Here is a 25,381-nt window from a genome sequence, read left to right on the forward strand (position 1 = left end):
TTTGAGTGAACTGAACATTCAGATCCAAGAGCAGTGGTGTTTATCCAGAGCTGGTCCATCACACCCACCTTCCATCCTGCCTGCAGGCAGAGGCACTGCCCTCCAATGCTGACCACCCCCACCCAAAGCCTCACAGAAGGGCTCCCTCACAGACCTGACCAATGTGGCTGCCACCACAGTCTCCCCTACCTCCTTCAGCCTCCAGCTCTGCTTGGAAACAGATGATGAAACCAAAGGCTGCGTATAGTTTTGCAAAGCATTTATAACTTGCCTAGGAGAAGGCAGTGCAAGATGCTGGACCCTGAAGGCACCACAGGGCATGGACACCTGCATCCCTCGTGCCTGCCACCCTTCTCCATCACTGCAGAGCTGTCTGCTGCCAGGGCATCCCAACAGTCCCCCCATACACCAGCAGCACGCCCAGCCCAGGCTCACCATTTCGTATCTGGCGCGGGAACGCTCGCTCTGGAATCGGTCGAACTCGCGCCTGTCGTGGATGGTGACGAGCAGCTTCCAGAGTGCCAGCAGGATGATGCCAATCAGCACCACGCTGCCAATCACTGCCAGCACGATGGTCACAGCGCTGGGGGCTGAGCTGCAGGCTGGCAGTGAGGGAGAAAAGATAATTAGCTCTGGTGCGAGTGTATCCCGGATCAGGATACTGGGATGTAATAACTTGGATTGCAGCCACTGAGCAAGTGACCCCAGGCAGCGCTAGCAGCAGTGGCTAAATTAAAAAAAAACAACAGTCCCCTCTGAAACCAAACTGATTTTTTTTTAATTAAATAAATTCCTGGCTAGAAGCAGGTCAAAGGGACACCTCTCATGGATGTCACCAGAGATGGGATGTCACATAGTAGGGCTGCAGTGCCGCTGTCCAACAGTGATGCAGGGTTTTAATGCCAGGTGACACATGTGGGACACAGAGCATTAAGGTGCCTCTGGCAAAAGCCAGCTCATCTTCTCCCACACAGAGACAGGTGGTCACTAAGGACTTTAAACAAGGACATTAACTGTCAGCTAATCAACTGGTCTTTCAATTAAGTGCAAGCTGCAGCACAAATGAAAGAACATGAGGATTCTCAGTCTTTTCCATATTGGTCTGTGCCTCAGAGGACCAGAGCAGATCACAAGAAGATACCACTGGATGTTCACCAGGTTGTCCTGCAACACCAAGAGGGGTCTTCTTTAAGCAACAGCATTGCAGGTGATTAAAATAATGCTGGGAAGCACAGCTGTCTGCACAGCCTGGGGAGGGGAGTGGGGACACCCAGCCCTTAACACTGCCTGGATCAGAGCTCTTTGGCAATGTGGAAATCCTTCGGTGGTGCAACATTCCCAACATTCTGACTTAACCAGCAGCCACACCAGGTGATCCCTTCTGATGTTTTTGCTCCCAGGGGCTTCATCTCCAAATCAAGCATGCTTTTTGCTATTTAAATAGGCTCCATTTAATTCAGCCTCCTAAAGTTCTTCAGCCTCCTAAAGCTCTTCAGCCACTTGCTGGCAATGCTGATGTGCAAGGTTTACTCTCATAGTTCTTTTTTACTAATTTGGGAGCATTTAGAGCTGGGTTTCATCACCATAAAACACTTCAGTTTAAATCACCCTGGTTTATCTGCTCACACATGCAGCCAGCCTTTCTGCAACCCACCAGGTTCCCCAGCAGCCCATCACCTTTCCTGAGGCTGCCAAAAAAGTTGCCTGAGTGTTGTCAAAAAAGAAACCCAAGGGAGGGCCAACCTGGCTCCTTGAGGACGGTGAGGTTGGATTTCCCACTGGGAAGCTCCAAGTAGGTGAATTTCATGATGCAGTTGTTCACTGGGTAGGCGCAGAGGATCACATTGGGGTCATCTGTTTCATCTGGAACCAGATGCAAGAAAGATAGGGTTTTGTGTAAATTTTTCTACATTAAAAAAAATCCTAAATACTGCAGAACTTTTGTACCCTAATGTTTCAAAGAAATGCTTCCAACACCCTCTATTTTTTAATACAATTCCCCCTTAACAGCTTGCAATGGTATGGGATCCCTGATTCTGAATGAGTCACCCTGTCTAATAGGCTATGTCTAACGCTGCAATGCAGTACTTGGTTGACTTAGTTGGCAGGTTTAATATTAGGAATTAGCATAGCTCTCCCCTGCAAGATAAGCAGAGCTTTCCAGGGATGCCTGGGAGCAGAGGAATGGGGAGTAAGCCTGGAAAGCAGCACAGTTTGATCACAACTCATACAAATTGTAACTGAGCAGTGTCCAGATTTGCTGCTTGAGAAAATGTGGCACTTGGCAAAAATCACATAGCAAACAGACTCAACCTCACACACAGAGATTCTTCCTTCGTGCAAGTCTGCTTTGGCAATAAATGCCGTTTTCTTCTTAATTTGCTAAATTTCTTGAGGAGGGGAAGGTGAAGGGAAAACAAGGGGCACTGACTCAGACAGGGACAGCAGCAGCAGCCCATGGCCAACTCGTGCTCCAGCTGTACTGAATGGCTCCAGCTCCGGAAACGGCTGAGAAGTTTGTTTTTAAAGAGTGAGATAGAAAAGGAAAATGGGAAAGGGAGGAGGGAGGGAGGGGGAAGGGAAGGGAAGGGAAGAGCTGGTTTCAAGGATGATGTGTAGATGTGGGAGTTGCAAAAATGAGAGGACTTCATTCCCAGAGCCATGCGGGAGCTGTGTGTTTGTGTCTGACACTCCACAGCACCAGACAGAGCCTGGTCACTGTAAGGTGCTGCCTGAGGAAGGCTGCTTCACAGAAGCAATTTAAGATTGAGCAAAGCCATCACCTGAGGTTTGTAGATCTAGCTTAAGGGGTGATTTCAGCAGAGCCACTGCCCTGCACAACCACAGCTCGTTGGATGTCCCCATTGCAGGGACAGTGACTGGAGGGAGATGGGGAAACATCTCTAGGTGTGACAGGAGCACAGCTCTGCAAGCCTGCAAGGGCTGAGAGTTTCATGGGAGAGGAATTTGGGGACCCAGTGCTATTGGCTGGCAAAGGCATGCATGACCTTGTCTTAGACACCTGGAAAGAGCTTTCCACAGCTCTTGTATCCGTGACTGTCTGTCATGCTGAAAAATGACTGCATTAATGACCACTGCTATGCCAGCCCCTTAGCTCTCTCCTGTCTGTTTGTTTTTCCTTTCAATTCCTTTGACCTGCATCCAGTTAAAAGATTAATACCCTCCATTTCAACAGCTGAGCTGAGATGCAGCTGCCCCTTTGGTGAGTCCTGACGCATTCCTGCTGTGGACAAACCTCAGCTGTTCCTACCCTGGGACAGGAAAACCTGCTCCATCTACACAGTGGTAGCAAAGCATGGGCCAGAAAAGTGCTGATTGTTACAAAGCAAAGTACTAATTAGATTAATATAGATAATAGTTCCATGTTTCTTGACTAATGCCCTTTTGAGTTGAGCACCAAATCTTAGTTCCTGTAGGTCTAGCTGCTTTCACTCCCATCCTTGCACCATTATTTTGGTAAAAGATACAGTGATTAAAGTCTCAATAGTAATGATTTCTGTTGATCTTCACTAGGTTTCAGAGATCACATGTCAACATAGAGAGTTGTGAGGGCTCCACTAAGTTTTCAGGTCCATGGATGTGTGCTGCTGCCAGGTTCAGCTCAGAGCAGGACCTGTCATGCTGCTCTCACACTGAAAGCTCCTCTCTGGAGCTGTCAGGAATGCAAAGCTAATACGGCAGAAATGAAGGAGATCTTGCAGAGTCCAAAGCAAGTCATACAAGCCTCCCATGAGGCAGCATTCTGGCTTGTGAGTCCAATGTCAGAGGCCTCTGATCTACAAAGCTTTGAAGCCCTGACTGCATCACACCCAGAGTCAAAAGACAGCTGGGATGTTCAAGGCTGTGTTCATTGCATTTTGGTATTTAAGAAGGTCCCATCCTCCTCTGCCAGGACAATACAGACCTATGTATTCTGTGACAAATATCAGCATTCTGCCTTTCAGCAGGGACTTGTAATATGTGCTAAACTGTACAAAAGCACTTGAAAACCAGGATTTGGCCAAGTCTGCCTGTGAAGAAGTCCGCACTCCACAAGAACTTTCTTTAGAAATACTGTGCTTTACCTCTTTCTGTAGCAGCCCAGATCTCCAAGCCACAAAGTGCCTTGAGCCCCCAAGATCTCAGCACTATGTGCAATCCGACTGCAATAGTTCAACAGAAGCATAAGCGTAATTCCCAAACATATCTTAAAGCGGAAATCTGGCTGGTTTTTTCTCTGAAAGCCATGCAAAGGCCTGACAAACTACAGCCCAACCTCACCTTCCAGGGAGCAGGGAGAACAAAAGCTGACTTTGGTATAATACACTAACCAAGCAGGAGGGATGAGCTTTGATTCCCAGTATTTCCTGGCCAGACAGGCATTAGAAAGGAGCTTTGCATGTTTTGAACTTCCAAACATCTCGCGGGGTGCTGGTGCAGGTGCACTCCCTGCTAAACTGCAGGATGAATGGAGAGAATGAGAGCAAGTGTCCCAAAAGGAAGGCTAGGAAACTCCACTGGTCATAATTTAAAAGCTGGATACTGGATGTGAGAGGAGTCAATGGGAAAAACATCACCTGCAGACAGCTTAGGAGGAAATGACTGAAAGGCTGAGCAAGGTGCAGGACTCCCACCTCTGTAAAATAAGGAAGAGGAGGAAATGCCAGATGCAGACAGTAACTTATCCTTGCTTGATCTACATCCCTCCCTCCAAGAGATATTGCTAAGGCCACAGTCAGAATTGTGATTAAATCTGTCACAAGTCTGGATTTCTTCTACTCCTCTAAATAGCAACCAGGGACTCCCAGAACATATCTTGAAAAGAGTGGGAAGAAAGTAATCTGCTGAGAGATGCACATGTGTGTGACCTCTAGAAGAGGACACAAAGGGCAGGAGATTTCCAGGGGGGCTTGTAGCAGTCAGCTCCACCAAAGCAGAACTCATTTTCAAAACAGGTTTGTTTTCCCTTACAAGTTCACTTCTTACAAGATGAAACCTCAGAAGATTAGAAAACGCCTTATTTTTTTAGGTGATACTTTGTCATTTTGCACTCTCGCACAACTCAACTCATCTGTCTCATGTGACCTCATCCCACTCTCTCCGCTCCCTGCACTGGCAGTAGTGGTTAGATGTGGTAGATGTTATTTAAAATCAAAGAGTTTTTTACTTCAGTATGGATTATAGCCCGGAGAGAACATCAAACATATACATACTTCCTACACACATACATTTCTAAATACCAGGTGTTCCCTGAAGCTTTCTTTACAGATATATCTTAGTCTGGTTAAGAGGAGTTCAATGCCACAGTCACCAGCTCCCACCACCTGCACTCCTGCTGCCAGCTTACCAAGAACATCCACAGTGGTGATGATCTCATCCTTGCAGTGCTTTTGGCAGGTTTGGTTATCAGCCAGTCTTCCTGAGTTAAACAGCTTGCATTCAATACAGTCCCTGCAGGAACACGTACAGAGGGGAAGATTAAGCACATATCAGAAACTGCATGAACACAGGGATTCAGCTCTTGGGAAGAGACTCCCTGGGTGCTGGTCTGGAGGCTGCACATCTGCACCACAAGGAAGGAGCAGCTTCAGGGCCAAGCATCTTTATTGCAAGGATGGATTAATTTTAGGATTCAGTGAAGGTGCAAAGCGGCTGGTAGGTTTGGGGTCTGTTTGCCCTCTGGATGTCAGGAGCTGCACGTCAGCTACTGCAAAATCCATCCTGCCTGAGATGAAGGCAGGCAGTCCTGCTGCTCTGTGCTAGTCTGAGGCTGATGCCTGAGGCACCTTCATCACTGTGAGGCAGGGGCAGTGATTCTGATTCCAGTCCTCCCCTCTCTGCAGCTCACAGCTCTCTGCACCCAGACATCTGCAGCTCAGAGTGCAGCAAAACTGGGGTTGCCAGCCTCTCCTGCAGAGTGAGACAGCACCAGAAATTAACAGGGACATGAATCTTAATGAGCACTAGGTAACAAGACTTGTTGCTGCTCTACCTGGGATACTGTCAGGCTGCTTAGCAAGGGCTCCTAGCAGCACTAGGCTTGCCTGGGGCTGATCACACATCTAACAAAGCAGGAGTAATTCCTTAGCTGAAAAGTCTCCCAGGAACTAAAGAACCCTTCCCACCAGCAAGAAATCCCTCCTGAACTGCCTGTGAGTACCTTTTAGTGCTACAGACACCTGGGCAGGTGGGGCACTTCTCACAGGTCTCTCCAAAAGCCCCTGGCTCAGTGCACTGACACTTGCCGCAGACGCAGGCACCCCGGCCGCTGCACATCTGCCCATCGCTGGAAACACAGCTGTCCATCTCCGTGGAGCAGTTGCAGTTGTCCCCGATGTAGCCGGCGTGGCACTTGCACTCCCCGCAGTGACACTCCCCGTGACCTGAAGGTGACAGCAGGGGAGAGCTGTCAGCAAAATTCGGGGCCACCGATGGGTGCTGTGGTTGGGAGGGACCAGCAGCCCAGCAGAAAGAGATGCCAGAGAGACTCTACTTGGCAGGGCAACAAACATATGCTGATGGGGAACACCTAAATATTAAATTAATATTGACATTTAGCAGCACAAAATACCTACTCACTGCTCTTCCAGCATCTCCCTATATTTGCTCCAGACAAATGGGCACCTCCCTCTTCCCATTTTTGTATGAAATAATATCTTCTTTCTCTGTCTACATCAAGAAATAATAAGATGGGAATGGAGTATTCCTTCCTTGCTGGCTCTGAGCCCAGAGTTTAACAGCAAAAAGCCTAGAGGAGGTCGCCCACTTCGTAAAGTATTTCCTTCCCTTTCTTCTTAACAGTTTTACTTAAGAAGTTCTCTTAAAACGCTGAAAAAAATTGTATCAACAAGCATTTATTTCCTGTGTCCAAACAACACCTGTATCCCAGCCAGAGCCATGGAGGTTGCTGGGACCAGCTGAGTCCCCCCCCAGGGAGTAGCTCAGGGCAGCTCACAGCAGAAATGGATGAAGAAACCAACCCAGTAAGGGCTCTCCTCCACTGAATCACTCCCTTGGAGCTATGGAGTTTAGTGAAGGGCTGAGAAAGTCAACAGGTTCTAAGGCTGTCAGTGACAGTAAGTGGAGTGGCTGTCCACTGAGCAGCTGGCTTCAGAGAGGCGTCCATCTGCTACAGACTGCTCAAATTCTTCCGTGGCCAATCCCTAGGAGCAGGGATGCCTTTGCAGGCACAGTTTATAGAGCTGAAGGGTTTGTGTACAAGGCTCATCGGCAACCTAATTACAGCTCAGCTTTTCCACTGGAAAGAGCCTCGAGCACCCCAGACATGATGAATTATATACACGCTCCTTTCATCGACACAAACCCACGGATCTTCCTGCCTCTCCCACCGTGCCAAGATTACCAGAGGCTGTGGATTGCCAAGCTATATCCCTTGCCAAAAGTCACAGGAGCACCTTCTGTTTTACGAGGCATCTCATATATCCCAGCACATCACAAGCTGTCCTTCTACAGCCTCTTCTGCATTCCCACCATTTGCTTTGGATCCAGCCTGCATATTCAAACATTACTGGACAAAGGAGATTATGTTTACAAGATCTCTAGGGGTGACCTCCTTCTGTGCCTACACCTGATGGAGATTAAAATTCCTTGCTCTGCTCACCTTCACAATGACAGCCTTGGCCTTTCTCCCCAGACAAAAAGCTTTGAGTTCAAGCCCATGGGCTCAGCTACATCCACAACTGCTGCTGTTTAGGGGGCAGCTGAGTGGGGACTCCCAGGACTACCACTTCACAAACAAACCAAATAGGGTGTCTGGCTTTTATTCCCAATTAATTCAGATGATTGGGCTCTCACACGCAGCAGGTTTGGTGCTTCCATGGCAATGCATGTGTCCAAATTAGCTATCAACTATGGTTTTCTTAAATGGCACTACTTCAAGGAATCCAAAGCAGCTGGCAATTAGTAAATGTGCTCAGGCTTGAATTTGAACTGTGAGGGCCAAGAGAAGCAAGCTGATGGTATTCATATCATTCCTCAGTTCTCCTAGGACACCACAGAATGCAGCACAAGATGTGGCTCCAGAGGAAATCTGTCTTGGACCATAAAATGGTTCCATTTTAAAAGGCATCAGAGTCAGATGATAGGAGGCTAGAAAGACTGCACATCCCTTCCAGCCCCTGGCAGGCTGGAGGTGGAGCCTGAAATTACTGTCCTGGGGAAGGGAAATGACCATTTGCAAATCATGCATCCTATTAAACCACTGTGATTGGAAAACTTCAGAAACAGCATCTTAAAGGATGTGGGTTTGTTTATTGATGGAGATGAAGAAAAAGCCATTCTGTATGAGGGTTACTAAGTATGGGGTGTGAGCTTAAAATATCAAAACACGTTGACATGTGTTTCCTGCCTTGGCCATAATGGCTTAGTGTGCAAGAAGTCACTGGCTGAAGCTCACCATGGTCAATGTGCCAAGAGCAGGAATTTCCATCTTAACCTTCAATGGCAAAAATGTCACAATCTTCACTGCTTCCATCAGCCTGAAAGAGTGGCCACTCCTGCAAGCATCATGAGCTACACTTCTGGTGCCATCCATCTCCCACACAGCCTGAAGACTGGAGAAACTCAGTGAATGAGAAACGTTTGTGTTTCATATGGGCATAATAAGAGTTGTCTCACTTGGAGTACCAGAGGTGGGAATGCACTCCATCCTCTCCCTGTGCCTGGGACACAAACTGAGAGGAGTCCCAAGGCAAAGTGGCAGTGAGGCTTTTGGTGACAGTGACCCAGAGCTGTGGTTTGCAGAGTGTTACCCAGTACTCACATTTTGCAGCACAGCATGCTGCCTGTTCCCAGTCCCAGCTCTCCCGCAGTCACACAGTGCTGATGTGGCTAAGTAGTCTCTGTGCCATTGTGCCTGCAGGAAACTTTCCACCACTGTGCCCATGATGAACCCAGTTTCACTTCCCAGTTTCATTTCCAAGGCAATATGTCCTCAAGGAGGGAGTGTTTCAAGACACCCCTGCACCAGCAGCAGTCTCGTGGTGCAGGACATCACCCTGAACTTTAACCCCCTTGAACCCTTTGAGTTTGTACATTCTCTGTTAAAGCTGGTTTGTGAAGCCAAAATACATTAATTATATTCTCCAAACATAATAAGAGATGTTTTCTTCTGTTCCCATCTTTGAAATGAGACAAGCTTAGAAGTTTAAAAGATCCAGATCTAACTAGGAAATGAAATGCTCCCTCTGAATTTGATAACATACTTTCCAGCCAGCTCCTGACCTTCGAGGGGGCTAACACAAAACACATGTCAGGAGGCTGCAGAAACCTGCTGGGAGGGTGTGCAGAGGAAAGCAATGCTTTTGTGAGGGGAGAGCAGTCCCTAGACTGAGCTTGACTAGTCTGGGATCCATCAGGGCAGGAGCCACGGGGTACACTGCTGCTTAGACACATTCTTCCCAAGGAGGGCACCAGAGTGGGCAGAGACTCACAGCCCAGCTGGTGCTTCCATCTCTCTCCTCAACCCAAAACACATCCCAATCCCACTGCTGTGCCCCGGCTGGGCTGCACATCTCACTCAGGCAGTTTTTGCCAGGACATCCAACCATCCTCATTTCACCCCAGCTGCCTCTGCCTGTCCCCCCAGCTGCCCCCAGGGCCAAATCCTGCCTGTCCTCATCCTGGACAAACCCGGCTTGGCACCCACACACCAGCGCTGCTCTCCCTGTTCCTAACCAGGGTCATTCCCAAATCAGGACAGCAGCTTCTGGGGAAGCTTCCAGCCTCTGACTCTGATTTTATTCCAGGCTTCCTGACAGCAGGCTGTGACCCTGCTGGGCAGGACAGCCCCTCTGCCCTCCACGATAACTGCGTGCCTTTTAGGAACTGCCATGACGTCTGAAACTCAGTGCACTAAAAGCTCTGTTACTGGGGATTTCATAGAAGGTGGTCTTCCTAAAGCCTCCTAGTTCTGGGGATGACAAAGTCATGCAAAAAATACCAGCTTTCTTTTGAAAGAAAAAACATGATCCTAGCTTTTATGGAGAGGTAGAAAAGGTTTGAAAACAAACCTCCTCCAACACTCCTTTTTTCCCCATCTTCTAGAATATTAAACTGATATACAAGAAAATATGTGCCTAACATACAAGAAAAACAAGTCATGATTTTAAAGCCAGTTTAGTGGTTTCTGAGCACTCAGGAGGAGAAAGATGATATTGTATTTTGTTCCCATTAAATCAAGCCACTTATTTTGTGCCTCAGTGCTCACATCCAGACTTTGGGTCAGGATTTCCAAAAGGATGTGCTTTTGTAATTTTTGGTTATTTGAACAACTGGTCTGAAATAGAAAAAAAACCCATAGGAAAAACAACAAAGAGGAATAAGTTATGGCAAGCAATTTCCAGATTCTCCAGTGTCATCCCTTTAACAAGCCCTGGCTGCTGTGCCCATTGCTCAGAGAGCCCCAGTGCAGAAGGATTCCACAACCATGGATCAAAACCATCTGCTTAAGAGAGAAGTCAAACCCTACTAATAGAGGGCACTGCTTGAGCACCAGTGTTTTACCAGACCAGCCAATCTCTCAGCAAAAGTGCTCAATGTCTGGGGGAAGGCTCTGTGAACAGCACATTTTGAGTGGGAGGAAGAAGGGCAGCAGAAAAGGCTTGGAACACATAGAAAACATAGGGCTTTTCATTTGGGAAAGGACTAGGGCAAAATACAGTGCCTGCTTAGGCACTGTAAATAAATCATCAACTTCCCTAGTAATTTCTTTCCATGGCTCAAAGCAGCCGGCTCTGCACATCAAGAGGCCAGGCAGGGCCAGGCCAGGCAGCCTGCCCAGGGCACAGCTCAGGCTCATGGCACTGCCAGATGGTCAGCACCCCCTGGGACTTGGGGAGAGCTCCAGAAATTTTAAACAGCGGGGATGGGTTTAGGATCCACCCCCTGGGTGATGCCAGTCCAACAGGGAAAACAAGGGTGGCAGGTTGGCAGGGACATCCCCAACCCCTGGAGCCCGTGGAGCATAACAACCTCCTTGTGCTAAGAAGGCGTCTACATAAACATAGACAGAAAAATGTCAAAGGTCCAAGGTTTCTGCGTAACCTGAAATTCATCTAACTCCCTCCCCTCACACCAGAGCAGAGCTTGCCCACACTCATTTATCCACAACGCAATACTGAAGCAGCAAAACAAATACTAATAAGTTAGTAAGAAGTAAATAGTGCTTTTCTGGACGTTGTTTACCAGACACTGTGGATCTGTGCATCTTCCCATTGCAATGGATATTTATATAACCAAGATTTCATTTCCAGCACTGGGCTCACCAATCATCAAAAATAGCACTGGAGATGCAGACTAATGAAACCAAAGGTGAAGGAATAAATGCAGGCTCGAGCTGCTACTTGGTACCACAATTATCATGGGTAAAAGTCCCATCACCAGCTGGACATCATCAGCCAGCATCCCCCACAGTGCAGCACTACCATTACAAAAATCCCCCTCAGAGCTCCAGTTTCTCACTTTGGGTTCAGTGAGAACTAGGCAAGGCAGACATGGTTTTGGAAACTGCTTTTTCACGAAGGCAGCTGAAAACTATCCGGGGCAGGCGGATTTCCTGCGGCAGCCCTGGCCAGCCTTTCCTCATTTTCCTTCTCTCTACTAAAGAAGTGGGGATGAAATGCAACCACGAGATACAGCTGATGATCCATCAGAAAGCTAAAATGGGCAGTGAGAAGTCATTGAAGTCATTTCCTGAAAGAGATCTAAAGATGCATTTCTTAAAATAAAGCCTTCCGTTTTTTTTTTTTTTTTTTTTTTCCAAGTAAGCTCAGCACTCCGCAAATCCTTGACTTCTACTTACATTAGCTCCTCAGCCAAGCCTGCCACATGTGGCCTTTTGGACGGAGACCCAGAGCAGGGAATTGGAGCTTTCAGGTCCTGCTGCCAACTGTTACTGATGCAGGGAGAGCTACGGGGCACGGGCTGGTGCCAGATCCTCCCAGAGGCACAGATCTTCATCCCAAGTGGAGGCAGGTGGGATGGATGTGCTGGTTTCCTTTGAACCATGGGCCCAAATACCATCCCACCACTCTGGGCATGTGCTCATCCTTGGCTTTATCACCCTTCTCTGCAAAAAGCAGTGCCTTAGAAGGCTTGTCCAGTGCTGTGTTTGTATGCAAACACATAATTTGGTGCAAGTTCACCAAGGGTTCATGGTTTTGTAACAGATTTCTCCCTTAACAAAGTACTGGAAAAAGTCAGAATATCACTCTAAATAAGACAGAGAAAAAAAAAGCAGAAAGAATGAATGAATGTACACCGGCTGTGCTGCACTTCCCTTTCAGGTCAATTACTTAAGCTAAATTTTTAAAATGAAACTGAGCAAAATTCACAGTTTGTCAGTGCATGTCAACAAGAAATGCACAGACTAGGAATTCCACCTGCTATCTGCCTTTAAGCCCCAAATACAACATTCATTTCCAAATGTGCATTTCTGTCAATGACTAGCACTAGAGAGACCAAACTCAGACACCAAACTCACCAAGATGCTGGCCAATAGAGCATTTAAAGCAAGTTTGTTCTAAGACCATCTCAGCTTTATTTTCTGAGTTCATCTTGATAGGGCTTTTTTTTGAGCTTTTTATGGAGCTTTTGGCCCTGGGAGGGGGCAGCTGCACAGGACAGGGGGTTTGGGTATGTGCATGAATCTTCAGATGACACCTCTGGTTGTAACCCACAAGTTGTGCCACTTTAAGAGCAGAGCTCCAAGGACGGAGCTCTGGCTCCCATAAACATGTCAAAGACATCACCCCTGTATTCTTTAATTCTGCCTGGGTATTTAATGTCTCATTAGCATGCATTAACACTTGCTAAAGGTCTGCTCAGGGACAAGGAGAAACTGCAGTGAAAAGAGGCAGGAACAGCAGCGCTCTGTGCGGGTTGGCCCTCAAGGAGCTGCTGCCAGATTTGGGGAGAGCTGCAAGGCTTGGACAGCAATAAGAGCCTGGGCAGGGAGAAAGGAGGGGTAACAAAGAGCAGCTTTGCCCTTTCGTGCCAGGAATAGAGACTCTGGGAGAGCAGCACTCGATACACTTGGGGAGAGAAATGTCCAACCTCGTTGCTGTTTCAGTGAAAAACCAACATATACCCCTGGTGTGAGCAAGGTGGGGCAGGTAGGGTATGCCTGCTGGCAGGAACAAACGGAATAAACACAGCACTGTGCACAAACCAAAATAGATTCATCATTTGTGTTCTTGTGAGAAATCCATGCAAAGATCATCAAATATCTCAGGTCGGAAGGGACCCATAAGGACCAGAGAGTCCAACTCCACAATAATCAATAATATTTAACAGGCAACAATGTAATGCTAATGCCTGGTGGTGTAATAACAAATACAGCATTTAATTGCTGTGAAAGAAATCTAGAGGAGCATATTCATGGAGCACAGAGCATTGTAGCAAAGAACCATCCAGCTGCACTGACCTGCAGCCACCTCTGACCTGAAGCACAGCACGGGGGTTGTTAGCAGTGCAATTAGAGGGGGGACCAGGCATTTTACATTACAGCTACAAGCACTGGCCATGCTTTCACAGGTCACAGCCAGCAGACAAGGGTCACCCCATGCTCTTTGTGCCAGCCCAGAGGCCATTTGAACTCTGGGATCTTCAGCCTTTTGAAAAGGCATGGAGAAGGATGGGGAGGCACACGGTCTTGGAGGACAGGGACACATGACTCAGTATTGAAGTGAAAAGAGAAGAGAAACCAGGTAAAAGAGGAAAAAATAAACTCGGAGAGGAAGAAGAAGACCAGAGAGATTGGGGAAGAAAGGAAATGATGCCCTGGGAGGAAGCGGTTTCAGGAGCCACCCAAGGACTGGAGATGTGAGTAAACACATGCACTGAATCAGCCCCACGCTCCTCTGAAAGGCCACTGAGGATCTGTGTGCCAGACTTCATGAAGATGAAATTTGGAATGCAAACACCTCCCATGTAGCTCTCAGCCTCCCCTCCTTATTGTGACTGTGAGCCACAGCTCCTGGAGATGAGGACACCCAGAACACCATGGGACACCCTGCTGAATTTGGTCCTGGCCAATGCTCAGGAACCCTTTGCCTATAAGGAAAAAATTAAACACTTCTACAGAGGAACGATACTTCCAGGCAGCCAGTCACACACTCAAGGGTGAAATCTCTCTACAGCCTTTCAAATCATCTGGGAGCTCAGGGGTGGGTGTCCCTGCCCTCAAATGAGCCTTCCCTGCACAGAAGGTGCCACCCTGGCACAGCAAAGCACATGATGCAAGCACAGAGCACGGCAGGCTGCCCACAGCGTTAGGTAAGTGTGTCCCAGACGTGTCCCTGTAGTTTCTGCTCCTCTTCACACTGTGTGAAGAGCAGACTTTCTCAACGACACTCCACACTGAAGGCTGAGAGGTTTCAAGTGTTGCTCTCAGAGCTCACTGCAAAGCATGGTCAGACCCAAGGCACCACAGGAAGCAGCCCGGGATGACCCCAGGGCTCAGACACCAGTTCTCTCTGCCAGAACAAGGCCTAAAAGCCAACATCCCACATGTGTCAGCAGCAGCAGGTGCCTCCACAGTTCCTTCCTCACCTGTGAAAATGTTTTCTAAATCACTGCTTGAGCAATCACCTTCTGATGCTCCAAAATGCTGCAACAGCAGGGCAAGCCCCAAGCTCTGCAGGAGGGCAAGCAGGAATGCAGGAATACCAGCAGTTCAATGCTGGCCCCAGAAAAGATTTATAAAACACACATTTATAAAAACACACTAACCAAAAAAAAAAAAAAAAAAAAAAAAAGGCATTTTTCCTGATTTGGGATGTAGACATCATGCAGCAAAATAATATTAGACACAACCAAACAGCACCTGCAAGGAGCTTGTAAGCAGGGCAAGAGTGGCATCAATCTGGGCAGGAGGAAGGTGGATTCAGCTGACTGCTCTTCCCCACCACAGTCCTTAGCCCTGCCTGCTCCAGCTGACCTGGTCTTTACTTATTTTTTTAGGCTGACCCACTGGATGGGAATAAATGGAGCTGACCTCAACCTTCCATTTCTTTATAGCAATCCATGTGATGAGAACCAGTAGAATAGCTTTGCAGTTTAACCCCAGGAAAGGAAGAGGACAGCAGAGGTGCCCCATTTGATTTGTTTCTCATTAAATGTTTGTAGTCTATTCTTCCTGGAGCCAAACTGTTTCACAGGTGGAGGAGGGATGTAAGCTGGAGAGGGGATGCCCACCCACAGTGACACCAGGCACAGGTGCTCTGGCCTCAGTTCCCCACAGCTATGGGACACAGCAAGTCAGAGGTTTATTTTTCCTTCTTATTCAGGGGGATTATCTTGTTTTATCCATTTATTCTCTGGCATACAGACATCTCAGCACAGGACCTTTGGCTGAGCAGCTCCTGCAGGTGATAAAAGCAAAGGCCAAATGGGAATGCACTGAGGAGAAAGGTCTTTAGGAAGCTCGAAGATAAACATGCAGTCTTAGTTTTGACCACACTGTAAAAGAGAGATGTTACAGCAGTGCCATCTCCTTGTCTGTTCGGGGCATAAGGTCTCCTGGGCTCTGCAAGTGACACTGTAGGCAAGAGACCTCTAGGTGCCTGAAACCAGGTTTGTGGGGTGCCAAGGAGCCATAGGCACCCTGTGCCCCACACAGTGTGACCACATACACAGACTGCTGTGTCTTCTAGCCCAGACTCAGCTTGTCTTCAGCTCCCTGTCTCCTACCCTGCTCTTTAGTGGGAAAAGGGGCATTTGCAGTGCTACGACACCCTAATGACACAGGGTTTTGTTTCAGAGGACTTTACTTGGTTCTGCTCAGCCCAAACCACCCTCCCATGCCCTGCACACCAACAGCACCCGCAGCCACTAACCCCTGAGCCCCCAGCTTGCTGCTAATGACTGGGACTACTCACAAAGTGACTGGGACTACTCACAAAGTAACTGGGACTGTGAGGTTACAGCACAGTAACCCGAGCTGACACTGCACCCTCTGTCACCAAAATAACCCTCAAATATGCTGGTAGATGTGTGCTCCCCATCCTCCTCCCACATGGGAAGCAGAGAGGGACTGACCTGCAGGGCAGCTGCCCCAGAGATGGAGCTGCATCTCTCTGCAGCTGCCTGGCTCACAGCTGCACTAGCACTTAGCAACAGCCAAAGGATTATTTTTAACTTCCATATTTATATGGTCCTTTTGTCTCTCCCCTTCAGGTTCTCTTTTACTAGGCAGTGCTCAGAAAAACCTACAGATAACAGCATTTGACGTGACTTAAAAGGAACCATTGCAGGTGTGGTTTAGGCTCTGTTCTCTCTCTTCTTTCTGCCACAGACCATCCTCTTCCCTTCTGGCAGGGGCACATTTGTCAATAATACAGCCACAGCACAGTGGGGACAAAAGAAGCTCTCCTTCCTCCTCAAACCACACGCAAACATCATCTGCACCTCAGAGGTTAATAAATCAAATACTACCCATTTCTTTCGTAACAGCAGCTTCTGGTAAAAATTTAGGCATTAGGAATGAAGAGAACGAAGACCAAAAATAAAATGCCGTTGTGTTTCTGAAAGATGTGGATCACCTTTATTCTCACATCTGAGCTTTCAGATGCACACCAGCATCCTCCATCCAAGAGGCAGTTATTACTATTACCACCCAGGACAGTTGTTTTATTCACCACTGGGTAGGTGAAGAGTAACTACAAAAGTACATGTGGAAGAAAGTCTATTTCCAGACGATGGGCACAGTGATTTGTATAGTAACAGATCCCAACCAAATTCCCAAGGTGGAGATACCAGCAGGGGAATCGAACCCAAGGGCTACTCTCAAAGCATGGGGCTGTAATGCAGGACCAGAAACTGGGGCATTGGCAATGAGCCATCATCCCACTGGCTACTAAATGTGTTTTGGACAGGGTACAGCAAAAATAAACTGCAAAAGCACGAGTGAGGTTTCTAATTTGAGGCTGTGTTAAAACAAAACAAAACAAAAATCCTTATCTCCCTGGGCCTTAGTACAGGCTAAAACCTCCCTGAGCTTCCCCATTTACTAAAACCAAGAGGGGAAGCATTCCGAAGTAAATACTTAGGAACGAACTCAGCAGTTTTTGAAGTGGTTTCTGCAGGGCAGCTGGAGTCACATCGCACATCAGCTTGGCTATTCTCTCCAAAATAAACCCTGAATTTTCAATGAGCTGTGTCTTCCCACAGCCCATCTCAGAAGTGATGGCACTTACACGTACTTGCAGATTTGGCACCTGATACTTTACTGCTGACCTGAGTTTTCTGTGTCACTGGAAGCCCTGTGCTGGTAAGGGAGGCCAGACCAGCTCCTGTGCTCCAAGGCATCACCATCATTCTGTGCTTTAGCCAGCCAAGACTTTTAGTCACCATAACCAGTTCAGATGCTCACAGCTGCTTACAAGCTAGAGAGACGTTGAAGATCTTCATTTACAGATGTAAAACTGTTTATAAATCTGATCTATTGTCCAATTCTAAAAAAAAAAATTAAGAAGAGAAACCACAAAAGACCTGGACCACCATGAGTAGCTGCTGTGTTGCTCAGACAGTTTGGATTTTCAGGACGAGATCTTTTGTGTTTTAGGCAGAAGAATGGCTGCAGCATGATGAGTGCTCTTCTGTAATTAGTGATGTGCCTGTGCACAACCAGAGTCCTGGGCTGAAGAGAACACAAATGACACTCACACAGGGAGTGGGGAACAGTGCTGGTGGGTAAGGGGAAATTTCTTTAGAGATCCATATGATGCCATTTTACCCATCAAAGAAAAAGTAGGTCTGAAGCAACTGAAGCTAATGAAGCTTGGCCTCCAACAAGCCAGTCTTTCTTCATTAGAGGCAAATGTGTGATGCCCTTACTGGGGCCTCTCCTCCCTCCTGCCACCTAGTTTTATGGGACCTTCAGGAATGCAATTAGGGCAGAGATGTTTCCTCCTTTGTCAAACTGCCTGGCAGGCAGCCAAGGAGTTCAAAAGCCTGTGGGTTGTGCAGCCAGCTGCCCCTTCCCCAGCCCAGCTGCAGGCAGGAGGACTTTCAGCCCCTCTCCCACAGCCACCCATATTTCAGAATAGAGGGGACAGAGTGATGTGTCAAAGATCTCAATGCAAAAAGGCAACCTCTACCCAAAGGAAAACTGTGAGTAAAGCATTTGAGGGTTTGGAAAGCCTCTGCCTGCTTTGTCAGAGCACAGTGCTGCAGATAACCCAGCTGCTTTTATTTCTGGAAGAACAGAGCACTTGTGCAATCCATCCCCTATGGCCCCTCCAGAAGCTGGATTAATGGTTTGAAATAACCATTCTGGAGCTGTTAACTGGATTTGGGGAGCAGCAGAACAAATGCCACGTATTAGTGACTAAGTGACATTGACTAGGAGTTGGATGCAACTTGAATCAACATTTACTCCACATTATAAATTACTCCCTTTTCCCACCTGCCTCACAGATGCAGGAGGCACTTTAAACCTCCCACTAAGAGGAATTAAATTCTTGCTGCTTTTTTAGATTCTCTCTCACTCAAAATCTGCTTCACCACTTCATGAGGGAGACTACAAGAGGACTGGAGCATAGGCAGCACTGTCTCTTTCCTCTCAAATGCTCCTCCACAGGCATCTCTGCTCTCAAATGCTGACAAAATGAGGCTCCAATATTTATAAATGGACCCAAGAATTAAAGAGTTTTTTCCCTAGCCAAAGGATCAAATGCCAAGAGACAAGAAACAAGTTCATATCAGAGTATTTCAACCCCACTGTGGCTTTTACTGGGAATACAGGATGCCTGAGCAGAACATGCCACCCACCCCTGTGCCGTGGCAGTGACTCAGTGGGGACAGCTTTACTGCAGTTCATAAAAGGAAGAAATGCCCGTGCTGGTTGGCAATGGCTTCATGGGGCTCTGAGCTGAGGCATGCCACAAACCACAGTCATGTAGGTGCAAAGCAGTTTGCCTGAGTGGATTTTTACTTCTCAGCTCAGAAAATTGTGTTCTCCTTCTGGTGCTCCCCAAAACCTCAGCTCGGGTTGGATTGGCTGTTTTCTCACCAGCTCTGTCCAGGATGGGCACTCCAAGGTTCATGGTATCATCTTGTTCAGCAGCTGGGGCAGGTGTAAATGTATTTGATTTGGACACCACAGCCTGTGTGCTAAAGCTGAGGCTGGGTTCCACTGTTCAAAGTACAGTCAATCATCAGAAATGCACTGAGAGGCAGTGACTGCCTCCTACGCAACCAGAAGATTCAAAGAGTATAAATAAAACCCTTGACAAGCAGTGATGAGTTTCCTTCTTGGGTTCAAGCCAAGAAACTCCCAAGCAAGGACAGAGACAATAATTTGCAGCAGAATGACAGCTCCCTACATGCTGTTTTTCGGTCTGTTAGCTAAAACCTGTTGGTCTCCCCCTACACTCTTCCCAGAGAGTGAAGGGCCCAGGGATGACAGAGCCTTTCAGAGACAGACACTGTGCCCAGGAAAAGACAGAGTGAGGGCAGGGTGTCATTTCACAGGAACTAAAATGCAGCCAGCCACCGTAGCAACTGCCCTGGGAATCAACCTGCTCCCAAGGCATCACTCTAACTCTTCTGGCTGCCAAGTCTACTACACGTGCTGCTGGACAGATATTCAGTGCTGATCTGAAAACCTGGTCTTTCCTAAGAAGGCCCCAGTTGTTGGGGGGAGAGAGGGTGGTCTGCTGGAAGCCCCCAGTGATGTTTGTGTAGCAGAGGGCTGTTTGTTAGGGGCAGCTTTGGGCATAGCCCTGCCATGCAAGCTTGTGGAGGCTGGTCAATCCCAAGCCTCTTGGCCTGACAAAACCACCTCAAAATGTTATGTCACTGGCACAGCACCTGCTACAGTTCAGATTTAGCATAATAACTGCTGGAATTTATGAAAAAAAAAAAAAAAAAGAAAAAGTCAAAGTACCCCATGCAGCCATGCCAGACTCCATCCCATCCCTCGAGCAAAGAGCTTGCTTGGTCTTAGCCTTCCCTTTGTTTCTTTCATAGCTATTAAAACGACTTTTAAATTACTTTAGAAAACTTCAGTAAATCCCAAACCAGCTATGCTGCAATTCACAGCACCAGATATCCTCCACAGGGACAGGAGCAAGCAGGTGCAACAGAAGATACATATCTTGCTTTCCTGCAGAGCAGCAGAGCTCTGGCCCTCCTGCTGAAAAGGAAATTTGAGCAGAGGTCTCTTGCAGCAATTGCTACACCAGTAACTTACAACCTCTCTTTATAGGATTGCTGTCCTGCTTGCTTTAAATATACTCCTTTTGGGTGAGAAGATGCTATCAAAGCAATGTGGTCTTTTGGAGAACTCACAGGCAGTACTTCCCCTAATTACTTCTCAGTTGAGTTTAATTTTTTCCCTCCATCTACTTTCAAACACTTTTTTGGTGCTTTCTCACTCCTCTTTCCACTCATGCATCAGCAGGGAGAGCCCCACAGACCCCCCAGTCTGGGCAGTCACTGTCAGGGTGGAACTGGCCTTTCCCATTGCTCTGCAGCTGGGATCTCCAGGGCAATTCCAAACCCAGAGTACTGCCTGTCTCATCTTCAGCAGTGACAAAATCGCTAGTCAGGCTACAGGAAAATTAACACAAACATCCTCTCTCCGCCAAACAACACAACTGCCTCAAACAGCCAGAAACTTGCAACCAAAGCTTACTGCCCAACTCTGAAATATGCAGGGCAAGATAAACAGCAGCAGAAAAAAACACCACTTCCCTGGAGAAAACATAAAAAGTAACTATTTTTTCCAAGCTTACACTTGTTTGAAATTTTTATCCAAGGTTTTCAGCTACGGAAATATTTTACTTGCTTGAAAGCAGGCAAATTTTAAAGAACAACTCTTTGCCTTGATCCAACTGAGGGAATTATGTATGGGGGCTAATCCAGGCAATTATGTTCAAGGTAAATTATTTGACCTTGGACTGACGAGGTTTTAAAACCATTTTAGCAAACACAGCTAAATAACTCTACTACCTTTGTTTAAGCAAAGCTGACTGGCTACAGCTTTCCCAGTGAATGACTTGTTTTCCCAGTGGGAGAAAAATTCATACATAAAACAGCTTTAGGAATCTTTAATACAGCTTTTCTCTAATAAGTAACAGACTGAAACACAATCTTTCCTTTCACCTGTGATGCACCAGGGAGATTACACCAAATACTTCCTCTTTAAAAGAAGATTTTCTGCCTAGGCAGAGAAGGATGGCACACATGGGAAAAACCCAACAGATGAAAACACAAAAAAAGCCTCAGAGGATTCAGGCCAGTGCTGGTTTACTCTTTCCTAGGGAAATACATCAGTGTGCAAGAGACGTGCATAGTTAACCAAAATAACACCAAAGCCAAGACTCTGCTAGTCTCTGTGGGACCCAGGCAGCAGACAAGCCTGCAGGGAGAGAGCCTTTGACTCCAGTGCTGGAGTCAAATCAGCCCCTCTAGGAATCTCAGCCCTCATTCTAGAGAAGCTGAAGATGGCAGAGAGGAATTACCAGATTAAATACCAGGAAGGTGGTCTCTTTAACATTCAGGGGAAACTGACCGTTCTCCAAAAGTGATGTAACAGATTCAAAGGAAAAGAAGGAAAGGCTGAAAAGCCTCATCCCCTGCTCCTCCTCTAACAAACTGGGTGCATAACCATAACCATAACCACGAACCATACATACCTTGAACAGACTCCAATACCTTTAGAAACTTTCTATAAATCATTACCACCAAGCCCAGCACAATAGCTATTCTAATCCGTGCCCCTCTAGTGTAAAAACTTCTTTTTAGGGACAACACTGGAGCTAGTCCTGGATAAAGAAAATAAACCAGTTCTGATGAGGATCATGCAATTTTTGCTCTTAAAAAATCACGTGGACGCCTTTAAACCTCTCCCTCATTTTTCCCGTAAGGAAAGGAAAAGGCAGATTCCCTGCACGCTCCAGCCCGGCAACCTTCCCCATTTAGGGGCAGCTTTCAGGCTGCCCGGACAGGGAGGGCAGGAGGGAGGAGAGGCTCGTACCTGAGCAGAGGACTCCCTTGTACCTGGCGCAGGAGAAGTCGTCGCACTCGCAGAAGGGCCCGTAGATGTTGCCGAACTCGCTCTCGTAGCACAGGCACTGGTTGCAGCTGCACTCGCCCCTGCCGCTGCACAGGGGCTTGCCCTCGGCCTCGCGGCACAGCGCCTGGTGCAGGTCCCCGCTGGCCCCCTCCTGGCACTCGCAGCGAGCCCCCAGGTAGCCGGGCTGGCACTGGCACAGCCCGCAGCTGTAGGTGCCGTTGCCGCTGCATTTGCCGCTGGCCGGCGCGGCGTGGCCGGTGCAGCCGCACCGGCAGCTGTAGGTGACGGCCACCTCCAGCGTGTCCCGAAAGCCGGCCGGCTTGATGGTGAAGGTGTGGGATGTGTCCTCGGCAGGGCAGCTCCGTGCCTCCACAGCCACCTCGAAGGAAACCTGGAGGAAGGTGTAAGGTAACGCGTTCAGCCCCAAAGCAGCTCTCAGTGGTGTTCCCCAGCGGGTGTTCCCCAACGTGTCCTTGGGAAAATCCATGGAGCAATTCCACGGAACGGGGCCCAGCTCAACACATCGGAGCTTCGTTCCCAGGTGTGCAAAAAAGACCCAAACAGTTGCACATCCAGCGAAGGCACCTGCCACCTGGGCTGGGCAACCAAAGCATTTTAAAACGCTCTGTTGTCAGCCATTCCCAGCAATTTTCCCCATCAGGCACCACTGCTTTCTGTGAAGTGGGAGGGAACCTGCCTATTCCCATGAAAACAACAGGGCAAAACTCTAGCAAATAGCCCAGTTTTCATACTATTAGAAATAGAAAACTCTCTCAAAACAAGCACTATCAAAGATCTAACTAGCACAGCAATGAGCCCAAGGTGCCTATAAGATCATGGATTTAGAAGGTTTTATGGGACTCCTGATTTGCATGTGGAAATGTGTATCAGCCCCACAGTCCCAAGCTTTTGGCATGCTGCTCACAGGCCATTTTTAATGGATGCTTCTATTAAGCCTGGCTTTAGAATGGTTGTACACATCATTAAATGGTTATACATCACACCCTACTCGTTTTATATTGCTACAATCCAGTGTCAGGGATTTTCTCCTTGAGAAAACGAAGACCATGCTTTGGTTGCTTGCTTGGCCCCTGATTTAATCCTGCTCTTTGTTAGGGCTGGCCAGCACTGCCCAGAGCTGCCAGTTAGCAAGGAGGATTAACCTTATTCCAAGGAAATGAAACCCTTTCCTAGGCCTCAGGAAGGAATGCTTTCTCTCTGGGGACATTTGGGGGTCACCTCAAGCTCTCACTGACTTCACTGTCCCACAAGTCAAGGGGTGATGTGCAGATGAAGACTCAGCAGCCCCCCTGGCAGGAGAGCTGCACCCCCAGGAAACCTCCCTTGACACCCTCCCATTCCCAAGGCCTGAAGCAATTAGGATAGAAGCTCAAATTACAGAGGAGGAGATCAAAAAGCAAGCTAAGGGGATCAGAGTAATCCTGCTCCCTTTCACCTGCTGACACCCACAGCCCCAGGACTGAACCCTGGCAGATTAGGGTCCAGTGCCAGCATTATCCTCTTTGGGGAAACTTTCTTAACAGGAGTCAAATCTCAAGCCATGTGGAAGCAATGGGGCAGAAAGCAGCTGAGAAGAGGGGGTGGAGGTACATGAGCCCACAGTCCTGTGGCATCTCTGCCTGTGCAGGCACCTTGACACTCAGGGTGCCCCTAAATGGAGGAGTGCCAGCTCCCTGCTGCACTCACAGCCAGACCCTTTATGGCACAAACTGCAGCAGCTGGAGCAATCCCCCTGCTCCTGCCAAAGCTGGGAGCCCGGGATCAGCCACCAGATTGCTTCCTTGGGGATTCAAGTTTTGCTATAGGAACAAGGAGCTACAGGGATTGCTTTTACCCACCTATCCAAGACCCAGTAAATTCAGTTTAAAAAGCAAGGCCACCTCCCTGTTTAACACCTCACATGATCCTTATTTGGCAGGGTAAAACTCCAGCTACTGTTGACTCTTTCAAACTATTTTTATATGCCACAGCACTGAGAGCTCTGGTATGTTTGCAGAGTTACTCTTCTCAAATAAGGCAATCAGGCTGCTAATGAACCCACACCCACGGCCTCAGACAGCAAAAGTCTGAAGAAAGGGAGGAGGTTCCCCACTGACCTGAGCCCTCCTACCCTAGCTCTGCAGCCCAGCAACTCATTTCTCTGCATCAACACTCAATTCTAACAAGCAAAGCTTAGCTTCACTGCTTTTAAAAAAGCAGAGGATGGATTATGCCATGTTAACATTTATTTCAGTCTGTGCTGCCATCCAATAACCTAGGAACTGAACACAGGAGAGGAGGGTTGCTGCCCATGGAATTTCACAGGTGAGAGTGTGATATGAACATCTGTGATTAAGGGAAAAAAACCCATTTTTGACTATTGCATCCTGCTGCCAGATCAGGACCTTTAGCTCAGTACTGTAGACAAGATGCCTGTATTCCCTCTTTCCTCACAGCTCACCATGGACTGACCTGCATCACCAAGAACTAATTCTAGCAGAGGCAATCTCTATGGGATTCTATAGCATCATGAGAAAAGCAGAGGAAAATTAGCAGAACTGTGTTTTATTGCCCAGGACCACTCATCAACCAAGGGAAGCAGGTGAAACAACCTCTCCAGGGAACTGACTGAAAGGCAGACTCACCGTGTCTCCAATTTTGAGGTCCCCACACTTCCTGAGCCCAGGATAGGACAACCCATCCTGGCAGGTGGCAGTGAAGGTCAGGCCAATGTCCTCAGGGCTGTCCCAGACTGTGAGCTCCACCTTGGACCGAATACTCTGGAAACACAATGAGAAAGCAAACTATCAAGTTCCCAAAGACAGGGCTTCTTCTGCTTTAGTCTCTTCTCCTGGTGTTCCAGAGGGTGGGTAGGACATCTCTGCATCTATATGAAAATAAATCACCCCTGCACACACATTGACATTTGAATTTGACTCAACCAGTGCAGAAGACTTCTGATGATCACAAATAGATTTACAGGGAGCTGCCTACCACCCCTGAAGGTGGCTTATGCCCTCTAGGATAAGTGTAATGGAAATTGCAGCCAGTACTGGAAACATATGGGTGCACAAGAAAAAGAAGAAAACCTTCAACTTTGTGCAGCACAGAGAAGACAAGAAACTGCACGCTGTTCTGCTTTCTTCATTTCACCCAACTGGTCAGAAAAATGTATTCCCCCTCTTAGAAGAAAAAGCTGAACAAAAAGCACCCTTTCATAAGTATCAGCTGGAAACAGCACCATGGGAAAAAATTAATGAGAAATCTCTTTCTTTGAAAAAACTTTTCAAAGTGAAGAGCATTTTCCATCTGTGAGGTTTTGGTGTGCTTCTACCCCTT

At 47.7% G+C, this 25,381-nt stretch overlaps 1 protein-coding gene across 1 annotated transcript in view; it reads right to left on the reverse strand.

Annotated features, from left to right (window-relative positions):
* ITGB5 (integrin subunit beta 5) overlaps positions 1–25,381 on the reverse strand; it is a 56,909-nt gene that overhangs the window by 690 nt on the left and 30,838 nt on the right. Inside the window, exons 9-14 of the mRNA XM_014871786.2 lie at positions 24,688–24,822; positions 22,004–22,433; positions 6,161–6,383; positions 5,348–5,451; positions 1,744–1,863; positions 436–602 (exon numbers count right to left, since the gene is read on the reverse strand). Of these exons, the coding sequence (XP_014727272.1) occupies positions 436–602; positions 1,744–1,863; positions 5,348–5,451; positions 6,161–6,383; positions 22,004–22,433; positions 24,688–24,822 (1,179 nt within the window). The remainder of the gene's footprint in view (positions 1–435; positions 603–1,743; positions 1,864–5,347; positions 5,452–6,160; positions 6,384–22,003; positions 22,434–24,687; positions 24,823–25,381) is intronic.

The sequence above is a fragment of the Sturnus vulgaris genome, chromosome 7 (genome assembly GCF_052056855.1).
Source record: "Sturnus vulgaris isolate bStuVul1 chromosome 7, bStuVul1.hap1, whole genome shotgun sequence".
NCBI lineage: Eukaryota > Metazoa > Chordata > Aves > Passeriformes > Sturnidae > Sturnus > Sturnus vulgaris.